Genomic DNA, 21250 nt, shown 5'->3' with positions numbered 1-21250 from the left:
AATACCTGAGAACCATGTAAAGGAGGAAAGGTTTATTTTGGCTCATGGATTCCTAGCTGGCTTCACTGCCTTTAGGCTCCAGGAGAGGCAGAAGGATGTGGTGGAGGAAAGCTGCTCACCTCATGGCAGCCAGGAGGCAGAGAGGGGATGAGAACACAGGCTCCTGGGACTTCTTTCTTTTTTGTTCCATTTGGGTTTGTAGACTACTAGGCAGTGCCCCCCATGCTTAGGGAGGTCTCCTTCAGTTTACTGTCCCGCATGACACTTGTCTCTGGAAATAGCCACACAGATGTATCCAGAAGTGTGCTTTTCTAATTTTCTAGATGTTTTCAGTCCAATCAAGCTGGTAATCAAGATTAACCATCTCATCAACAAAGTACATGTTGAAATTAAAATTTGAAGCCAGAAGTCTGGTTCTGGAATCTGTGTTCCTAATCACTTTGCTAAATCTCCTTTCTCAAAACCGATATGAATGAGAGCCTCCTTGTTGTCTTTTCTTACCATATTACTTCATGTCCCTACTGTAATTTAATTAGATATTTCTCTCTTCTGTTTCTTTCCAGGAGTTGGCTTGTGTGACATCATTCTGCATGTTCAATGGGATATCTGCAGGATAAATTTCTCCACAATAATCTCTCCTCCTTTTTCATTAAACTGAGGTGCTCAGTTAATGACCCAGATCTTAGATGCATGGATTAATGATATTTTTACCTGTGATACACAGATTTAGCTAACACTAAGGTCAAAGTTTGTACTAGAGCAGTCATGAGCTCCCTTATTTCTTTCTAGTCGGTTGCCATACTGTCTCAGAAGATGTCTTCCCACCTACCCGTGTGATATCACATGTTCTTAAACTTTACATACTCTCTGTTTGGGTTCTTTCTTTTTATATTGATGAGATTTATCTTTGTCTTTACACAAAGCAGCAATTTATAGTTTTCTCTGCTTCATATTAGTGCACTGAACAGATATACTACAATCTGTCCATTTTGTTTTTTAGATACTTGGTTATCGAGAAAAACATGCTCTAAATATTCACATACATGTTTTCAATGGATATACATGCTCTGAAGTAAAATATCTGGATTGTAGACCATGTACTCACTTTCAGTAGTTAGTGCAGATGGTAGACCAGTGGTCTCACTGGCTTACAGTCACACAGTAGTGAGACTTACAGTTGTTCCACGTCCTTGCTGATCCTTAGTCAACCTTAAATGTTCGTGATTTTGTGGTGCTATTGTGATATATCATTGTGGTTTTAGTTTGCACTTCTCTGGTGCCTGAAAATGTTGAGTATCTCTGTATTTTCTTATTGATAGTTTAATGCTCCCTTTTGTGAAGCCCTCAAAAGCTTGGATTTATTTAAAATGGGTTTGTTTTATAGAAGATCTTGATATGTTCACTCCTTGTTGGATATGCACATTGAAGATATCCCTTCCCAGTCTGTCCCTTTGTCCTTTTTCTGTTAATCTTTTTATGAACAGTTTCACATTTTCCTGAAGTCTGGTTTCTCAGTTTGCTTTTTTTTTTTTTTTTTTTTTTTTTTTTTTTTTTTTTTGTTTTTTTTCACCCTCTTATTTTTCAGTTAGTGTTTTTACACCCTCATAAGTACATGAGGGTCTTCTTTCCTTCAGGTAGTCCTAATGTGTTTCAGCATTTAGGTCCACAATTTGACTGATGCCGATTCTGTCTGTAGTTCGAGGTAAGGGGATCGAAACCCTTACTTATTCTACTTTATTCTCAAAAAAGTAGATAATAAAGTAGCACAGAAGTCAATTGTAGTTTTGGTTTGGTTTGGTTTGGGTTTTGATTTATGATTTCAGATCTAAAAATCTTATCCCTATACCCATGTAATTCTTGGTGTTCTGACATAGAATAGTGTCCTCAGATGTTTTCTTTGGAGTGTATCTTGTTCAGATCCTGGCGAATTGAGATAATTACTCATTTTAATTCTTGTTATTGGTTTGATGGTGATGAATTATTTAATACTTTCATTATTCTATATTTAGCAGTCCTTGGGCTTGAATTACCTCTTCTAAGTACCTCTTGCTACTCTGTCAAGTAGAAAGTTCTGGAAACTATTGGGAGCCTTCTTAATGATCATCTACATGACTTTTCCCACACTGCAGGTGCTCCGCTTTTCTCTGTATCAGTGTAGTTAACTTCTGTGGACAGTGTTGTTTTTCACTTCCTGCTTAGTTTTCTCCTAAAGCTCTGTGCCATGAAAAAGTGTGACATATCGTTAGCCACAGCTTGTGGTGGGGTGAGTGCCAGGGTGGGACTCCTGTCTTACTAATTCCTGTCTTGCAAATGTGAACAGTAGTTTTACTTTTTCCTCTTGAAAGTATCTTCTGTGTCATTTTTATACAATGCCGTTAGTCATTGTTTATGTTAACACAGACTGTGTTATTGAAAATAATTTTACTCAGAGTTTGCTTTATCTTTCACTGTTAACCTTCTAACTTGTTTGCTGCCCTGATCATTAACTGTCTCAAGTGTTTTTTTGTTTTTTTGAGACAAGGCTTCACTAAGTCACTAAATTAACTAGGCTGAGCTTGTGATTCTTCTACTTCAGCCTCTCAGAGTGGATTATAGGCATGTGCCATCACACCCACCTCCTTAGATTTTCTTCTGTTGCTTAGTCTTGCCAGCTGCATTGTAGTTTGCTTTTCTTTCTTTTTCTTTTAATTCCTTTTAATCCTGGAAGCCAAGATTTTTGAAAATATTTTTAAATGGTTATGTTTTAAATGATTAGTAAGTACTTGCATAATAGCTCAAATTTGCCTTATGACCCACACAACCTAAAATATTTACTATCTGGCTCTCCATACGTTTCCCTGAATTGTTTTCACAGGGGCTCTCCACATTCAGGCAACTCACAGCTCACCTGTAATGTCAGTGCCCTCTGTGACTTGGACAGAGGGGCTTGCTTGTGCCTTTCTCTAGTTTAATTGTAAGCATTTTGCCTCCTCTTTTAATGCTTGTTTTGTTTCTCATTCTTTGTCCCATGCATTTAGTTTTTGGAAAAAATACTGATTTATTTTAAACTTCAGTGTTTGATACAGTGTATTTTGAGAACTGAATCAATCAGGATGCTGTCTGATGGCTTTATTAGCTAGCATTCTGCTGCCCTTGTTTTGTTGCCATCTGCTACGGACTGTGAAAGGCATCTTTACACACCCTCCTTCCACTCCTTCCTCAAGCCCTGTGAGATGATTGGTGGGGCTCCATTTTTATGGAGAGAAAATGGCCCCACGTTGTACAGCTATACAGTGCAACGTGCTAGTGAACATTTCCTCCAGGAATCTAAAGCACGCAGTGCATGAAAGGAGTCTGGAGGCTAGAGCTTAGCTATTGGAAGTTTATCCTCAAGTATTAATTTTGCACCAGCATGGTAGCTTTTCATAGAAATAAAGGGAAAACGTATCTATTTTTAATAGCATCTCCCTGCTTTTATTGCCTCAACATTTTAAAATTTTTCCTACTAATATTCTAGAATTTTAACAGAATGTGAATCTCTTGAGGCCGTGGGCTATAGACTAATATGGTGGGCACCCTAACTTTATCTTGTATTTTCCTCTTTGTGTACTTAGTTTATATGTCTGTTTCGCAAAGGCTGGAACAGTATTCTGCACCCAATTAAAGTTCGTAGACTAAACAGGTAGACTAGAAGTTGGAGACTTATCATGGTACAGTGGAGCACTCAAGTTGGAGTTCAGTTTCTGGTCTTGTCTCCAGCTTCCCACTAACTGATTTTGTTCAGATTTTTTTGTCATTAGCTGTTTATCTTTTGTTGTGAGCAATTTGGTAAGGTGTTCCATTATGATCTTTTTTGATCTGTAATTTTATACTGTCTACTTTAGAGTCTTCCCTGGGAGAATGTGTTCATTCCCTCTCTACTCAGTTGATGCCTTCTTCCATTTCCTTTCCTGTTGGTCACTTGTTCCCTTTCTTTTTCATTCATCTGTTAATGTTTCAGGTATGTCAAGAGCTTTCTCATTCAAGATACTTCGCTGTGAAATCCTTCCTGCATCCAGCCATCATTTTTTAGCATTAAAAGTTAGTGAAGAATGCCAGGCGTGGTGGCGCAGGCCTGTAATCCCAGCACCCGAGAGGCTGAGGCAGGAGGATCAGTGTGAGTTCGAGACCAGCCTGGGCTGCATAGTGAGTTCCAGGTCAGTCTCAACTACACAGTGAGACCCTTTCTCAAAAAAACAAACAAACAAAAAAGAAGTTAGTGAAGAAAGAGAATGTCCGTAAGGGATCTGGCAAATCTATAGCTTTGACTCCTGCAACCCATTTTCTCACCTGACCACCATGGCCAGGTTGGTGGTGTCTTCCCAGCCTGCCCTGGTGATTTCTAAAGAAGCCAACATTAAGATGTGTGTTGTTTTCATTTTCGTGAAGCAATTTCTGCATCGTGTTTGAGAACAGAGACTTGTCAGCCAGACTCCTCGGGATCTCATTATAGCCTTTCACTTCTCTGTCTCTTCATTTTCTAAGCTATAAAATGGGGCCAGTAATACACCTGCTTCCCAGGGTTACTCTTTGTAAATTGCAGGACATAGTGCCTGCAGTAGGGTCCGTGCTTATGTAAGTGACTTGCAGTTATTGGTTGGTTTTTAAAAACTATATAGGCTTCTATGTCCTTTGCTTCCATACTGTATTGTTTATAGCGTCATCTGACATTGTCGGGATCTGATTGTAAATCTCTTTTCTCTGTGGCTTTGAGCTCTGCAAGTCCAGGAACCATAACTTACATTACATTTCTGGTGCCTTACATAGTGTTTGATCCTTTCATATTTGTGGTACCTGGGGCTGACTTGACTTCCAGTAATTAGAGGGATTTGTTCAGATTTGTTGATGTGGAGGCACTGCTCCTTTGTACCTTCTCAGCCGATGATTTAAGCAGCCTGATACTTGGACTCTAAGAGCATTCAGGGAGTGTCTTTCGTTGCTCTTCTATCACCCTCATGTGGGCTTTTGTTCCCTCTCCATTACCCTCCTGGCAGGACAGTATTCAGACTTATAAAGAAGATGGTCCTGTGTTGAATAAGAAAAGTTAGGAAGGCAAAGTTATGTGTGAAGAACACCAGTTCTGAAATAAAAGAGAGATGTCAAAAGCCAGAGCTTTTGTTTAATAATGTGTTTCAAAATATGAGAAAAGGAAAATATGGAAACAAAGTCTTTGCAAATAGAGAGGGGTGGAGGGGTTTAAGGGAAGGCAGGGGAATGGGGTAAAAATAAGAACCAAGATACATCATGTAAAAGTACAAGTTCCCAATGATGAATGTAACTGTACTGTATACTCAAATGTACCAGTAAGCTTCATAAAAAAGAAAAATAGTATGTTTCAGTCACTGAAGGAAGTCCTTGTGGTTCATTGTTCATAAAACTGCTGCTAGTGTGACTCTTTTGTTTTTCCCCTCAGGATTTGACAGGATCCGAACTGTATACCCAGATAGCCCGTCTTTTGCATCCTGTGGTTTATACTACTACTGTCATTCTCCTCTTGTGTCTCTTGGCCATCATTGTGAGTTACATTTACCATCACAGGTAAGAGATACCGGGCAACAAATGCAGACCTGTGGGTTTGGATTTGGAGGACTTCCTTTTACCTTTAATTATAATAAAACTAAGTTTGAAACCATGCTAGGCTTCCAGAGTAAGAATACGTACTGTGGAACACATATAAGCCCTCTTCATTGCATGCCATTAGAAACATGAATAATTAGTATAGCATCCAGCTGTTTTGCCGGGCTTGTGACTGGAGAGTAGCATGGGAGGTATGTGTTGGAGGTTGGAACAGTGGTGTGGACGGCAAGAAGGTGTGAAGGAAGGGTCTGTAAGCTCTGGTTGCTCCTATAAAGGTTTCTCTAGGTGGCAGCCTGTGTAACAACTTTTATTTTCTGTCTTTTTGTCTGTTGTGATACCCTTTATTTTATAAAGGGTATTTTTAAGAAAGTTTTGTGGTTGTTAAATGTGGGATATGGTTTTTGTTAATTGGAGGCAAAGCTACAGAAACTTTTATTTTATTTCTGGAAATAATGAACTAAAAGAATTTGCTAAGCAGAAATTCACTTTACGGAAGGTTTTGCCGGAACATATTTTCCTACTTAAGCTGGACATATATGGCATTTCTTGACATTTACTTGAGAAACAAAAGGAGATTTTGATATTTTTAAAAAGAGAGAGCGAGAGCGAGAAAGACTTCAACATTTCATTACAAAAGGCCAGGAAGAAATACTCTGGGCATTTAGACCACGCTATTCTAGTAAGTCAGGAAAAAGAACCATTGGCACATTGCAGAAATCTCTAGGTAGTCAATCAGATAATCTAGTTATTTTAAGGCAGCATCAGTAATAAAAGTAAGTATTTTTTATTATGGAGATTTTTAAAAATTATTTTAAAATTTATTAGTATACATTCCTAGTACATGATGATTACATTCCTTGTGGGAAGTTAGTACATGTATATAACACACCTTAATTCTTTCTTCATCCCCTTCCTACCCTCCGCAGCCCCCTGCCACCCTTTCCGTCTCTATGGAAAGAGATCAAGAGATTTTTTTCCTTAACTTGATATTCCTTTTTTTTCTTTTTATTAGTACATGCTTTCAATACATATTAAGTGCATCATAGGGTACAGGTCACATCTTGAGATTTGTTTAGTGTTTAGTAGACACAGTGATTGCATAAATGGCTTATCTTTTAATACATAAAGTGAAATGTTAAACTGTATTGAGTGACTTCTCAAATGCTGTGTGTGTCTAATAGTGTATGTTTAATAAAATGTTTAAATCGGAAACGTTTAGATTTCACCTTACTGTAGTTGTTTAACGTGTAGGTGAACATCACAGTGTCTTCTGTCCAGTACACCCGACTACATATTAATACTGTCTCATTTTTAAAACAGTTTGATTAGGATCAGTCTCAAGAGCTGGCACATGCTTGTGAACTTGTGCTTCCATATTTCCCTGACCTGTGTGGTCTTCGTGGGAGGAGTCACCCAGACCAGAAACGCCAGTGTCTGCCAGGCAGTAAGTCAGAGTGAACAACTGAAATGGAAAAATAATTGTATTTCAGCATAGCTTTGTGTCTCATTAAGTATAAAAGAGAAAATGTTTCTTTAAAGTCTTTTCTTTAAAGTTAAGCCAAATGCCTGTTCCTTAAACAGTTTAATACTTAAAGTTTTAAATTATCATTTCACAACTGAATACCTAACTTTATGGACTTGACTCTCCTTGGAAATTGGGCACTACTTGTCATGTCTATTACAGTGCCTAACAATTAATTCAAATATTTATAAATTTCTGACTTTAACTGAAAGAATAGTGACATTTTCTGACTGTGGGGTTTTAAAAATTACTTCATTGATGAAAAGAATAGGAATTATGTAAAAATAAACACGAGGCTCAATAAATGCAAAGAATTAAATATTCATGTTTTCATATAAATCCTTACATATATACCTTAATATATACCTTTTGTGAACAGTATTCTTGCAGTATAAACAAAAAATTGAAACACTCCAATATAAGAGTAAGAAGTATCCAAAATTTTATTTCCCTATTTGTGTATTTTTCATATGAAGAATTGCAAGAAGTATCACATAAAAACTCAGAGTTCTGACTGCATAGGGCCAGGGATGTAGCTCAGTGACACCACACCTGCCTGGCAAGTAAGAGGTACTGAGTTCAATCCCTGGTACCAAAAAAAGAGAGTTTTGACTGCCTGGATTTACATCTCAGGTCTTCCATTTACTGGTAGTATTTTTATGGACAGTTTAACCTTTTTGTTTTCATATTGTGGCAGAAAAACATTAGACCTACTCCCTTTACAAATGTTTCAGTGTATATACAATGTTGGCCAACAGATGTATAGAACTTTTTATTTTGTATGATGGTTTATCAACTTTATACCCATTGAACAGCAGCTTATTTTCTTCTCCCTCTAGACTCTGTCAGCACCCTTCTGCGAATTTGAGTACTTTGGGTACTTCATATAAGTGGAGTTATACAGCATTTGTCTGTCTGTGATTTATTTTTTTCACTTAGAAATCCTGAAGGTTTATGTGTATTGTAGAATATGACAATATTTCCTTTTAATGCCTGAATAGTATTCCATATTACTTTCCTTGTATACTTATTACAGATTATATTTATCCCTCGGGCTTTATGACCAATACTGCAGTGAACCTGGAATACAGAGATCTCTTCAAGATCCTCATTTTATTATTTAATCTTTCTATGTCTGAGTTTTCTTATTTATAAATTGAGAATAATTGAATTGTTGGATGGTCTGATTATTACGTTAAGAACTCTAAGGAATTTGCATATTAAAATTCAGCAAAGAATGAATATAAGTTTAATATATGGAAGTTTGCTGAAATGCAACTATGAGAAAGCACAACGGATGAAAAGAGACCATTTAGGTAATATCAAAGACTTATCAAGTACTTAGAGATAATATATTCAAGATTTACAGGAAAAAAGACCTGCATAAATGGAAAGAACTATTATACCCAAGGATAGGAAGACAGTATCACAAGACTGGCAGTTCCTTCTAAATTAATTTATAGATAAAGAGGTATTTTTTTTTTCATGAAACTTGATACTTAAATTTATCTGAAAGTGAAGGGTGAAAGAGAGCCAAGATACTTGTGAGAAGGAAGAGCAACGCTAGAATAGTGTCCTAGTGATCCAGGCTGCCAGCTGTGATAATTGAGTCCTGGGGTAGTAGCTGTGTCGAGATGGCTGAGCTGAGCAGCAGTGCTGTGGAGTCCAGACCGACCTGGGCAGGACTTGGGGTACAGCGGAGACAGCCAACCTAATCAGCTGTGCCCACCACCGTGACTGAGTGGATTGGGGAAACGCCATTTGGAAAGAGATTTAAAGGACCTCTACCCCATTTTATGTTGAAAACGGTACAAAAAGTCAACTCTGGTTGGATTAAAAACTTAAAAGTACAAACCAAAATCTTAAACTTTTTTTTAGAAAATGTTGTAGAACTTGAGTTAAGAAAAGATTTTTTAGAATAAAACAATAAAAGGCATTCACTAGAAAAGATACAAATTTGACTAAGATGAGAACTTTTATTTATTAAGTACCCTTAAAGTCATTTGAAAGGTAGGTTACAAATTGGAAGAAGCTATTTCCATTCATACAACTGGTGGAGCATTAGGATAAAAAATAAAGCAGAAATATAATCATGAGTGGGCCACAAGTGCCCAGCAGAAGTGGTAAGACAAAGGATAGGCATGTCTTGGGAGATTAAGCACATAGGGCCAGAATGCATGAAATGTTCAGCACCATTCGGAGGCCTTAAAGATGCAAATGTAACAATTAATTACCATTTTATGCTTTTTATAATGGCAGAAACTAAGCCTGGGAATGCCAAATAATGATGAAAATGTGGCTCCTCAGGCTCTTGGATATACTGTTGATGGGGACATTAGTGGATAGTGGATGTACGTTGTATACTCCGGGAGTCTGTAGTTTCCATAGTAAATCATTCACATAACCATGGACCCCAGAAGTTCCACTCCTGGGCCCAAGGAGTAACCTTGCCTGTGTGCCTGGGTTGGAATATTCATGTCATCAGTATATTCAGTAGATAAAACCTTGAAGCAACTCAAATGCCTATCACAGAATAAACTAATAAACACTGGTATGCTGGAATCAAAACGAGTATTATAACAGTGTAGAATAGCACCAGTGAGTGTTAGGAAAAATTCAAGTCTCAAAAATCATATTCACACAGTACCTTTTTTTTTAAATAAAAATGACTAAAATAGGCCATATACGTTTAACAAAAATAGATGAGTGCATTAACTCCTATAAAAAAGACCAAGAACGTAAGAGTATAGGACAACGGTTGCCTTGGACATGGAGGTGATATGGATAGATACAGGTTATTTACAAGATGATAACTTTTGTCTTGCTGGTAGATTCTTGGATGCTTATTGCATTATTAACAGCAGTCACGAATAAAGGCACACCATGCTTAACCCAGTCATCAGATGTGTGATGAACCCGAGCCTTATGATTAATCTAGCATTATATACCTGAAAATGTATGTGTTTTTCTAAGAATTATTGAGAGGATTAAATGATTCCGCAGTTTGAATAGTAGCAAGCATACAGTGACTTATCAGTGTAAGTTATCTAATACCATGCTACTAATATTTACTGGCACAATTATCTCTCAGTTATGTAGTATTTTTGTTTGTTCACAACCATTACTATATATTTGAAAAGCAAACTTTGGCTTGGAGCTTACAAGAAATCAGATAAGGTCTCACTTTTAATGCATGGACAAAAACATAGATTCTGTGCCGTTAGTTTTTCCTCTTCTTCACATGGGTGTTTCTCATTATACCTTGGGGTGTCTTTGTTACCACTTCAGAAATACCGTCCATCACCTCCCATTGTTACCTTTAGAACTCTGTACCTTCCTGTTTGTTCTCTCTGGGCAAGAATTATGTCAGTTCATTTCACCCAGATTTACGCAGGGACCAACACAGGACCTGATCCCTAGTAGGTGCTCAGAGTAAAAAGAAGGCCATGTTTGCACATAGTTCAAATCATTCAAACCAAAAGCTGTTGTGAGCATAGACTCTATTCGTACAATACACAGTACACATTGGTATTAATGGTCTCAATTTGGTCTAACAGTATTCATTGATTTCCTGAAGCAGACATATTAATTTATTTCATTAAGGAAATGAATAAAAGAGGCTATTGTAAAGATGGCTGCCTTTCATTGTGTTGAGTGCTGTTTTGTACCATTTATAAAGTGAAGAGGAGATGAGTTACATGGGCTTTTTAGGGCCTCTAGAACAAATGCCCGTTAGTTAAAGATTTACACAAGAAAAAGAAAAGGCATGTATTCAGATGTTCTACCTGTTAATTTTCTATTTTACAATGCCCTCCCCTTCTTTGAAAGATAGCATCACTTTTGACTCAAATGTTACTTTTTAAAACACTTAATTCAGTTAGTAGCCAGCTGAGCAGAGGTGGTGGAATGCAAAAAGTTCTGGTCGAGAATTCCAGATCCTAGGAGGTAGGCGCCAGTTCTTTCTACCTGAACAGCTTGTTCTGCTGCTCACTTACCGACTAGGGGCAGAAAGGTTTTCCTATAAAATAGTGGGTCAGGCTGGCTGAGTTAAATGATGCACACTGTTTCCTCAGTCAGTTCCAGTGCTTTCCGTGGGCTTTAACTGTTTTGCAAAAGGAGCTGGAGCAGAGCTAAGAGGCTGAGTGAGAGAAGAAAAGAGGCCATTGGTTGGTCCTTGATTTTCATAGCTGTGCAGTGAAGGGATTTGACTTTTGCTGTACCAACTCAGGGATTTATCTGTTAAATGTAGTACCCCCTGGTCTCCTCAGGTATTCTTTTATATCTGTCATCCAGAAAATTCTTTTAGCCTCAGTCTGTGGGTCAGTATGTAGCTCAAGGTTAATAATACTGACCAGTCGGCGAAGCTAAGAAAACAGAGTAAGTTCATATACAAAAGTATATTTTTGTACATCTCACAGTCATTCACTAGTGCAAGCTATAATTATTTTAGTTTTTGTATATTTAAATATGATTTGTCATAAAGGTCTTTTTGTTTTGTATAGCTCTGCTGTCTTGAGTTATTGATAATTTTAAAAATTTTAGGATATGAATTTATATTTATGGTTAGGAAGCATATCTAATGTGGGGTTCTATTTATACTATTACTATTTTGTAGCTTTGGAAATTATTGTCCAAGGCCAGGGATTTAGCTCAGTGGCTCCACAGCCTGCCTTGCAAGCGCAAGGACCTGAGTTCGAGTTCCGGTACCAAAAAAAAAATATATTGTCCAAAGGTAAAGTGGATTTCTTAAGTGATAATCCATTATATTTAATTAGTTCTTTATATAGCCTTTGTATTGGATTTCTGGTTTATCTGTGACGGTGAGATTGTATTGAATATATAGCCCTGGTGTTGGTTGGAAAATACCATAGGAAGCCCTCATTACTACGTCTTAATTTTTCCATTTTTCTGGTTCATATGAAATGTTTAGTGATTTGCTTATGTGCCTGTCTGAGCAGAGACCATTAGATTCCTAAAATCATTTAACAAGATTGCAAGTTAGGTCCATCCAACCAGGGCAACTTAGCAAGACCCTGTCTCTAAATAAAAAATAAAAAAGAACTGGAGATGTAGCTCAATGTAAAGCCCCTGGGTTTAAATCCCAGTATTGAAGAAGAAAAAAAGAGGGGGAATACTTTTCTTTGAAATTTAGAAATGCCATAGAAAACACTGCAAAGCCTAAAAACTGAGTTACTTTGCTTAGAAAACTCTCCATCTTGTGCCTTCTGTGTTGAAAGCATGTTTAACTTACTGTATTTTATAGTTCTTATTCTTTTCACCTTTGTGTCAAAGAAAACTCCAGCAAGAGTAGAATCCAAATCAGTGATTTGTCTTGAATTTATTGGTTTCTATGCACCAAATTCATTTATACTGCTTTTACTTGCAGTGTCTGGTGTGACTTGAATTGGCTCAAAGGGCTATTTTATGCTTTTTGTTCCACTTCTATCTATAAATTTTTCTTTCACAGTGCAGTCAGCAAACTAACAGAGACCAAGGAGCGACTTGTCTCCTTAGGCAGAAGACGACTTCCAGCTTCTCTAGTTTGGGCGACCCGGAGCCCCCTCCCGACACTCCAGTCATGGCACTATTTACCCTGGACAGTGGCTCCCATGTTGTTTGCTCTGCAAATAAGGCTTTGGTATCACCAAGGATTGCATGTAGAGGGATTTTTGTTAAACCCCAGACAGTGGTATACATGCTTTTGTTTTTTACTTAGGTCTGATAATGTCAGCTGATTTGATTTTCTTGAGATTGGAGAACCATCTCTTTAAAATGAGAACTTTTTTCCTGGAGATTTTCATTACTAGAATCTTACAATATTTATGTAAGAAAAAAAGTGACCCAAAGCAACAGTAAGTTATTAGTTAAGAAAGCTGGATTATGTTCTTGATGATCTGTGAAACATGGCACTTAATTATCTTTAAAGAAAATTTTTTTTTCTTTGAGACAAGGTCTCACTGTGTAGTTCTGACTGTCCTTGAACTCACCGTGTACCCCAAGCTGGCCTCAAACTCACAGTGATCCTCTTGCCTCAGCCTCCTGAGTGCTGGGATCACAGGCGTGTGCCACCATGCCTAGTGACTTAAATTTTTTTTTATAGCTTAATCCCCTCTCATACCTTCAGCTGGAATTTGGTCCTCAGGTAGCATTGCTTTAAACACGGGTCATTAAATAAGCGTGCCTCTTGTCATCACTTGGAAAAAGCTCCATGAGTATCATCATTTACATGTATTGCACATATCCTCTGTTTGTTGAGCATCTAGCATAGCCCAGATTCTGTTACTATTCGATCCCTAGAACTGTCTATTGAGACCAATCCCACTACCATATTGAGGAAACTTAATTTTAGAGAGGTCCCATTATTTTCTCAACATGACACTTTCCCAAATGAGGAGGTTAGTGCTTAAGATATGGTATGACTTCATGTAGATCATACAGCAGGTAGGAGGTGTATATACAGTTTTTAAATCTGGCAAAATTTTATTCCTGGGTTTACTGCCTTAATCAACGTCATATTATGTTGCTTTCTTACCAGGATAGGAGAAGCTTGTGTCAGAATTCAAGTCTCTTTCTCTAAGACATACTCTCTGTGTGCTTTGGCTTTCAGCTTCCAGTTAACCCTTTTCCTCTATTTTTTTCTTAAAATGAGTCCTGGAAACTGAACCCTGTTTGTGACATTCCATATGTGGAAAGCAGGACTTTGGGTGCCTGTGATGTGTTATATTGCGGGTCATCTTGAGTGGGTCTGTAGTCTTCGGCCCTCCTGGCTCTAGCTTTTGGTTTGAACGTTGGAGGGATGTAATATTTAAGAGTGCTTTATTAGCAGGCAAAAACAATGATCATTAAAATGACCTTTTTAATGATCTTTAGTCAGACTTGTTAAAACATTTCATTTGATTTATATATATTCCTCAATGTTCCCTGTAGGTTGGAATAATTCTTCATTATTCCACCCTTGCCACTGTACTATGGGTGGGAGTGACTGCTCGAAATATCTATAAACAAGTCACCAAAAAAGCTAAAAGATGCCAGGATCCTGATGAACCTCCCCCTCCACCAAGACCAATGCTCAGGTATCTAATGTCTTTGTTGTGTTAAGTGTTAATTAACTGTTTGCTGTAGTTGAAGCAGAGTTGTAAATTATAAGAAAAATTGACAAGTCTATTTTGAGAAGTAAAAGGATGGACCTGTAAGCTGTGCTGCCTGGTTTTGACTGTGGGTTACCCAGCCTTCCTGCTGTACTTCTTCTGCACCCTCGCTGTGCCCCTGAGCTCCTCTCCAGAAAGGGGATAACTCCACTTGCAGAGCTTTAGGGAGGAATGAATGTGTTAATGCGCGAAACCCTTAAGATGTTACTGGCTTTGTAGCAGGCACTCTGAAAAGTTAACCTTTTAGTTCTTTAAGGTCATATGTCACCTTCTCAATTTCCTCAATGGAGAATCCACTTAATTATTCTCTACACAAGATAAAGTGGATTTGTAGTCATGGCCTTCCCACCCACTATAATAAGAGAAAAATTAAGCAGATTAAGTATCGTGATAGAGGTGTAAAAAAATTTATCAGTCGTGGCAGAGTTCGTCAAATGCCTGGCCTGTATCTGGCCCTGGGCTAGGGACTGCAAGTGCCCGCCCTCCCCTTGAGTTTGAGGTGCGGGAGGAGAACTAAGGCAAGTTCTTTGGAAGCACAAAGAAAGCAGCCGTGAGTTTGGGCAGCCTCTAGGAAATGCTGGAGCACTGTCATGATGAAGGCAAAGGGTGGAAGGGCCCTAACGGGGAGTCAGCTGAGGAACGTGGGAAGTGCAGCCTGGCTGGATCCTAGGGTGCCGAGGACGGAGGAGCAGGAACTCAGGGTGAAAGCTGGGGCTGGGCCTGCCGCGGGGTCATGTTAGAAAGATAAAATGGCATTGGTGTGGACTGCAAATCGGAACGGTGCCCTAGAACAGTGATGGCACATCTTTTAGGGCTTTCACAGTGATAACAGCCCACTGTGACGCGCAGCATAGGTTCACCACCATTCCCTAGACATAAGGAATTCCCTCTGGGTCATTAGGGTTCTCCCTACGAGAACTGCAGCCAGAACAGTGTCATAGACAACAGAGGAGGATCCGTGTTTGGAGACATGAGTTACTTTCTCTAGGACTGATGACCATTCGGATTTAAGAGGAAATTGGAGATGGCTACAGATGGCCCTCTCAATTCACCTAGGTTCCTTGATGATGGTGTTCCTATCAATGTGGAAAACACCACAGGAAAAATAGGCTGGGGGGTATGGAGGTAGCCCGGGGAAGGTACCCAATATGCCTGGTGCCCTTTCGCCCAGGGTCTTGGAGCTTACCAGTGCCTTTTTTATTAATGTACATTTTTGGAAGTCCAGTCACGAGCAGCATGACATAGTGTAGACAAAGCAGGCGACATTTCCATGTGCTGTAATTGAAACCCTGATAATGAAGGAGATCTCCCGGGGAGAAGTTAGTTAAGAAAAGTATGAACCCTGGACCTCATCTCTGTTTAGTAGATAGGCTGTAGGAAACAGTCACTGGGGGAAGCGGCAGAAAACACCTGCTAAGGTGGATGATTCCAGGGGAGAGTGGTTAGGTGGAGGATGAGGGGCAGCAGGAGTGATCAGCCGCTACAGTCACCCTGTAGGATGATATGGGGCACCTGTGCCACTTATGTTAAAGACTGGGGGAGGGTTGACTAGGAGGCCTGAGAATCCCACATTTAGCAGCTACTTATCATTGCTAGGTTCTGAGAAGAGAAGAAACAGAAAGAGTTCAGGTACAGCAGTTCCAAACCCTGCGCATCCCCTGAATGTCCCACATTCGCACATGCCCCCTTTGCTTTAGTCCAGCTCCTCCCACTAGGGCTGGTACCCTCCTTTCCTGGGGTAGCCCGAGTACATAAGGATTTACAAGGTGCTCCTGCCGTGGCAGCCTGTGGAGGAATTCAGAAATGCGGTCTGAATTGCCAGAAGGTCCAGGCAAAGGTCCAAGTCTGCAGAGTCCCATGATGGTCTGTTAGGGAGAATCAAGGGTTTTGCAAGCCTGGAGACAGTTGTCAAAGGCAATAGCAGAGACTGAGCTCCTCCAGAGAAGCGGGAGACTCCCTTCTTCTTTCCATTTTTATTCCATAAAGGGTACAAGTCATCCAGAAATGTGCTCAACCAATCCGCTAGGTGTCCCTTGTTGGGGGTGACGCTCTAGTTAACTGCGACACTAAGCAACAGTGCCATGGGGAAGGTGGGCGAGGGCCGCCCTTGAGTAGCCTTAGCATCACGGTGTGGGGTGGAAGAGCCCACGAGAAGGTATTGAAGCAAGGCAGGTGATGGCACCTGTTTCTGGGAGTTTGAAACTGAAGAGAGCGAAAGGAGGAGATAGTTCAAGAAAAGTCCTAGAAGGTGAGGAAAACTTGAAATGAGTTGGAACTAAAAGGGGGGCGGGGTAGCGTGGGACATTTTGAAGTAATAAAGTGAGAATTCATTGGTGACAGGAAGGTTCTGAGCAGAAAAAGAACCCCAAAGAAAAGGACAGAAGCCTAGATACATTTTGGAAGGGATGCTTTCTTTCCAGGGAAAAGGCAGATAGGAGTTAGTAAGAGGCAGGAAGAAGAGGAAGGTTGCCCATCTAGGTTTCTCTGCAGTCTGACATAAAAGACATGGTTCTGGTTTTACAGTTCAGAATCGCTAGCATCATCTTTAAGGATTTTGATGAGGATAGGATGCAGAAGCAATCCTGTATGGAATAATGTGTCATGAATATTGCCTTTATCCGGCCCATTCAGGATTGAGGGCTGTTTCTCAGAGAGGGTAAATACAGAATTAGGATTTTAACTGTACACAGGCATAACCAGCCAGGACGGAAAGTTCTTCTCAGGGAGCACAAAGGTCACCAGGTTATTTCAGTTGAGAAACTGTACTCAAAAAAAAATTTTTTTTTTGAGACAGGGTCTCACTATGTAGTCGAGACTGACCTGGAACTCACTATGTAGCCCAGCTGGTCTTGAACTCACAGTGATCCTCCTGCCTCAGCCTCCCGAGTGCTGGGATTACAGGTGTGCGCCACCACGCCCGGCTACACCTGCAGTTCTTGATGCACCTCTGTGTCTTTGGCTGTCCCAGTTTATCCACAGGAAAGGATTCCGAAGCTTTTGAAATCCAAATACCCTCTGTTTAGTCTGTTGGTGGAGGGATGCAGTACACATGGATAGAGGACCTGGAACACAAGGCTTAGCTAAACATTAATAGTGTTCATACACTGTCACATTCTTAGTATGAATCCTAGCACAGTGAAATTTTAGTGTCTGTCTCATAACGGACCAAATTTCCCATTCACCAGCTGAATTTGAAAGAAACCTCCAAAACCAAAATGAAGGTAAAATTCTGCATGCAGTAGGTGAGTGTTCCTTTCCTTGTCCACAAGGTGGCAGCAACTGACCAGCTTTCCTCAGCTCAGACCCTTCCAAGGTCTTATAGTTTAAAAAAAAAAGTAATCTAAAAACCCAAGCAAAACAGAAACTCATTTTTGCTTAAAAAAGTAATCTTCAGGGAATGAATTTTGATGTACTGAGATGCTGCAGTTCATATACCTGAAAAAATGCAGAATAAAGAACAGCTGCTGCCATTTTCCTCCTCCTCCTAGGTTCTACTTGATTGGTGGTGGGATCCCCATCATAGTTTGTGGCATAACAGCTGCGGCAAACATCAAGAATTACGGCAGTCGGCCAAGCGCACCCTAGTGAGTAGTTTGTGTTCTTTGTACTTGACCCAGTTGCTGCTCTTTAAGTATTTTTGTAGGCACTGTCTTTTATTGAAATTCCTCAGTTTGTTGAAATACACAGCATCTGATCTGGTTCACCACATTCTTTTCTAGTTGCTGGATGGCTTGGGAACCCTCTTTGGGCGCCTTCTATGGACCTGCCAGCTTCATTACTTTTGTAAACTGTATGTACTTTCTAAGCATATTTATTCAGTTAAAAAGACACCCTGAGCGCAAATATGAGCTTAAGGAGCCCACGGAAGAGCAACAGAGATTGGCAGCCAATGAAAATGGTGAAGTAAATCATCAGGATTCAATGTCTTTGTCCCTGATTTCTACATCAGCACTGGAGAACGAGCACACTTTTCATTCTCAGCTCTTGGGGGCCAGTCTTACCTTGCTCTTATACATCGCTTTGTGGATGTTTGGGGCCTTGGCCATTTCTTTGTATTACCCTTTGGACTTGGTTTTTAGCTTCTTTTTTGGAGCCACGTGTTTAACCTTCAGTGCGTTCATCATGATTCACCATTGTGTTAATAGGGAGGACGTCAGACTTGCGTGGATCGTGACCTGCTGCCCAGGATGGAGTTCATACTCAGTGCAAGTCAACGTCCAGCCCCCCAACTCAAGTGGGACAAATGGGGATGCACCTAAGTGCACCAATAGCAGTGCAGAGTCTTCATGTACAAACAAGAGCGCATCGAGCTTCAAAAATTCCTCCCAGGGTTGTAAGCTAACAAACTTGCAGGCTGCAGCAGCCCAGTGCCATACCAATTCTTTACCTTTGAACTCCAATCCTCAGCTTGATAACAGTCTCACAGAACATTCGATGGACAATGATATCAAAATGCATGTGGCGCCTTTAGATGTGCAGTTTCGACCAAATGTGCACTCAAGCCGCCACCATAAAAACCGGAGTAAAGGGCACCGGGCAAGCCGACTCACAGTCCTCCGCGAATATGCCTACGATGTTCCCACGAGTGTGGAAGGAAGCGTGCAGAATGGCTTACCCAAGAGTCGGCCAGGCAGTAACGAAGGACATTCTCGGAGTCGGAGGGCTTACTTAGCCTACAGAGAGAGACAGTACAACCCACCCCAGCAAGACAGTAGTGATGCTTGTAGCACACTGCCTAAAAGTAGCCGCAATTTCGAAAAGCCTCTTTCAACTAGTAGTAAAAAAGATGCATTAAGGAAGCCAACTGTAGTTGAACTTGAAAGTCAGCAGAAATCTTATGGCCTCAACTTGGCCATTCACAATGGACCAATTAAAAGCAGTGGACAGGAAGGACCTCTGCTCAGTACAGACAGCACTGGCAATGTTAGAACTGGATTATGGAAACACGAAACTACTGTGTAGCTCTGCTGGTCTTCCTTGGCGGAAACTGACATGAACTGTGATGTTCACATTCCTTTAAGCTATGAACTTCTGAAAACAGTTTACAGCCACCTTAGGGATTCAGAACAGTTTTGAATAAACTTCTAAGCTTTGGATTTTACTTATTTTATATTCCCAAATTGTTGCTTTTTTGTTTTTCATTAAAATAGGTCCATTAAAACATAAGTTTACTTGTCAAAGCACCAACAGGACACTTTGGGAATCTGAAATGTAATTTCTTAGAATGTGTAATACCTACTTAACATTTCAGGCTTGTATTTAATAAAATGAATAGGTGTTTGTCACTTTGTATTCCTTATGTTTTACGGGCCAAGCATTTAGCTCTGTTTTAATGAAACTTATACAGTGGGATATTTTAAGGAAAATTATATGTAAACCAGTTTCAGCTCTATTAACTTTGTTAACTATTGACTGGCATTTAAATCAAAGTGAATTTTTGAATGTTTTACAAATGTAGCTTTAAATGCTTCGGGTTTTAAAAAAGATCTCACAGAATGGCTTTTATAAATGGAAATGCCTAACAATTTCCTAAGTTGCATAATTTTACCACATCACTTCAATCTTTATACTATTGTCAACACTTTTGTAGCTTTTCCATGGCTTATATTTGAATTTAGTTTCATACTCTTTATTTCTAGTGTGTGTGCAGTCCTGCATGCATGTGTGCTACCCTCGAATGTAAATGAAGAACTACCACATAAGGTTCACTTTGAGTCATTCTGAGTTCTTCACCAGTGGCCTTCACGTTGGCTTCTGTTCGTACTGAAACAGGTGAAGTTCCTTAGGTCCGTGCTAAATTAATGACCTTTAAATTCCAAGCCAACAGTTTACATTAGGTGTGGGCAGTGCACTGCCGCTCTCCTTCCCTGTTCTTGTCCTAAATCTCACTGTGTTTCCCAGTTCTCTGTCATCTGCAAGACCATGCATGAAAAGTTCACAGCTTACATCTGTTTTCAGTGGAAGGCTAAAAGTTTAAATCAAATCAGACAAAAGTACACATTCAAGAGGTGCTAAAAGAGGCAAATAGTGTAGCCTACTGAAATTGGGAGAGAATAACCACCTGCCTTCAGAGAGCCATTCTTGAGACACTGAAGGACCACCCATTGTCATATAAATGTTCGCTTCCAATTAGGGCCCTGCTTTAGAACTGTGTTGCTTTGCTTCTCCCTGAGAAAACTGGTATTTCTATTGAAGACTGTTTGTAGGACAGCCTTGAGACGGTGAGTGGGGCAAATAAGATGGCCAGGGAAGAGATTCACCATCTGCACAGTTAATATACTTCCTAGCTCAGGCTGCTGTGGGAATTTGCTCTACTCTGTGCAGATGGTGTTTGGAAATGACAGAGATAAGCTAATGAGAAGGGCAGTGTGTGATCCTTCCTTCCTCACTGCTGTTCTTACTTTACTCTGCTGTGTGGTTCATTACGTTAGGGTTTGACCTGTTTGCCTCCCCTGTTGGTCAGTTCTACACATGGAGAAAAATTTGTTGCTTTCTTTTTCTCACCTTTCTATAGAAATTGAAATTTTTCTTTTCTTGGAAATGTTCTTCTTTGAATAAGCGTTTATTAATTTAACTATGACTTCTTTTAAATAACAGAAAAAGTAGGAACCAGGGATCAGAAAGGATCAGAAAAGAAATCAAACCATACAAGGAAATGAAGATTCCAGTGAAAATGTCCAGTGGGATTTTGCCACAGCCTCGGTGATGAGGATGACTCTGCACATCTTTCCTGTTTGGTTGAATTAAAGTTTGATGTTTTGTGTTTGGAATGTGAGTAACCCCTATGTGTTTCTCCCACCTTTGTCATTCATGACTTAGGGCTTGTTACCAGCTAGGTTTCTGTATGTTCCATGGAATTTGTAAAAGTAACAAATATTTCTGTTTTCTTAGAGATCAGTGCATTCATTTTCCGTGATTAAAAAAAAAAAAATGACAGCCAAGTCCCAAATACTTTAGAGTTGTTAGACATGCTAGCAAATCACAC

At 39.7% G+C, this 21250-nt stretch overlaps 1 protein-coding gene across 1 annotated transcript in view; it reads left to right on the top strand.

The window, feature by feature from the left end:
- Positions 1-19593, top strand: part of Adgra3 (adhesion G protein-coupled receptor A3) — a 104131-nt gene extending 84538 nt beyond the window's left edge. The window contains exons 21-25 of the mRNA XM_019205442.2: positions 5432-5556; positions 6916-7039; positions 14045-14190; positions 17754-17849; positions 17985-19593. Coding sequence (XP_019060987.1) covers positions 5432-5556; positions 6916-7039; positions 14045-14190; positions 17754-17849; positions 17985-19227 — 1734 coding nt within the window. The 3' untranslated portion in view covers positions 19228-19593. The remainder of the gene's footprint in view (positions 1-5431; positions 5557-6915; positions 7040-14044; positions 14191-17753; positions 17850-17984) is intronic.
- The last annotated feature ends 1657 nt before the right edge of the window (positions 19594-21250 follow it).

Source organism: Fukomys damarensis, unplaced genomic scaffold, assembly GCF_012274545.1.
Source record: "Fukomys damarensis isolate Sample0158 unplaced genomic scaffold, DMR_v1.0_HiC HiC_scaffold_35, whole genome shotgun sequence".
NCBI lineage: Eukaryota > Metazoa > Chordata > Mammalia > Rodentia > Bathyergidae > Fukomys > Fukomys damarensis.
Note: the sequence above shows the minus strand (reverse complement) of the source record. Positions and strands in the feature narration are given on the sequence as shown.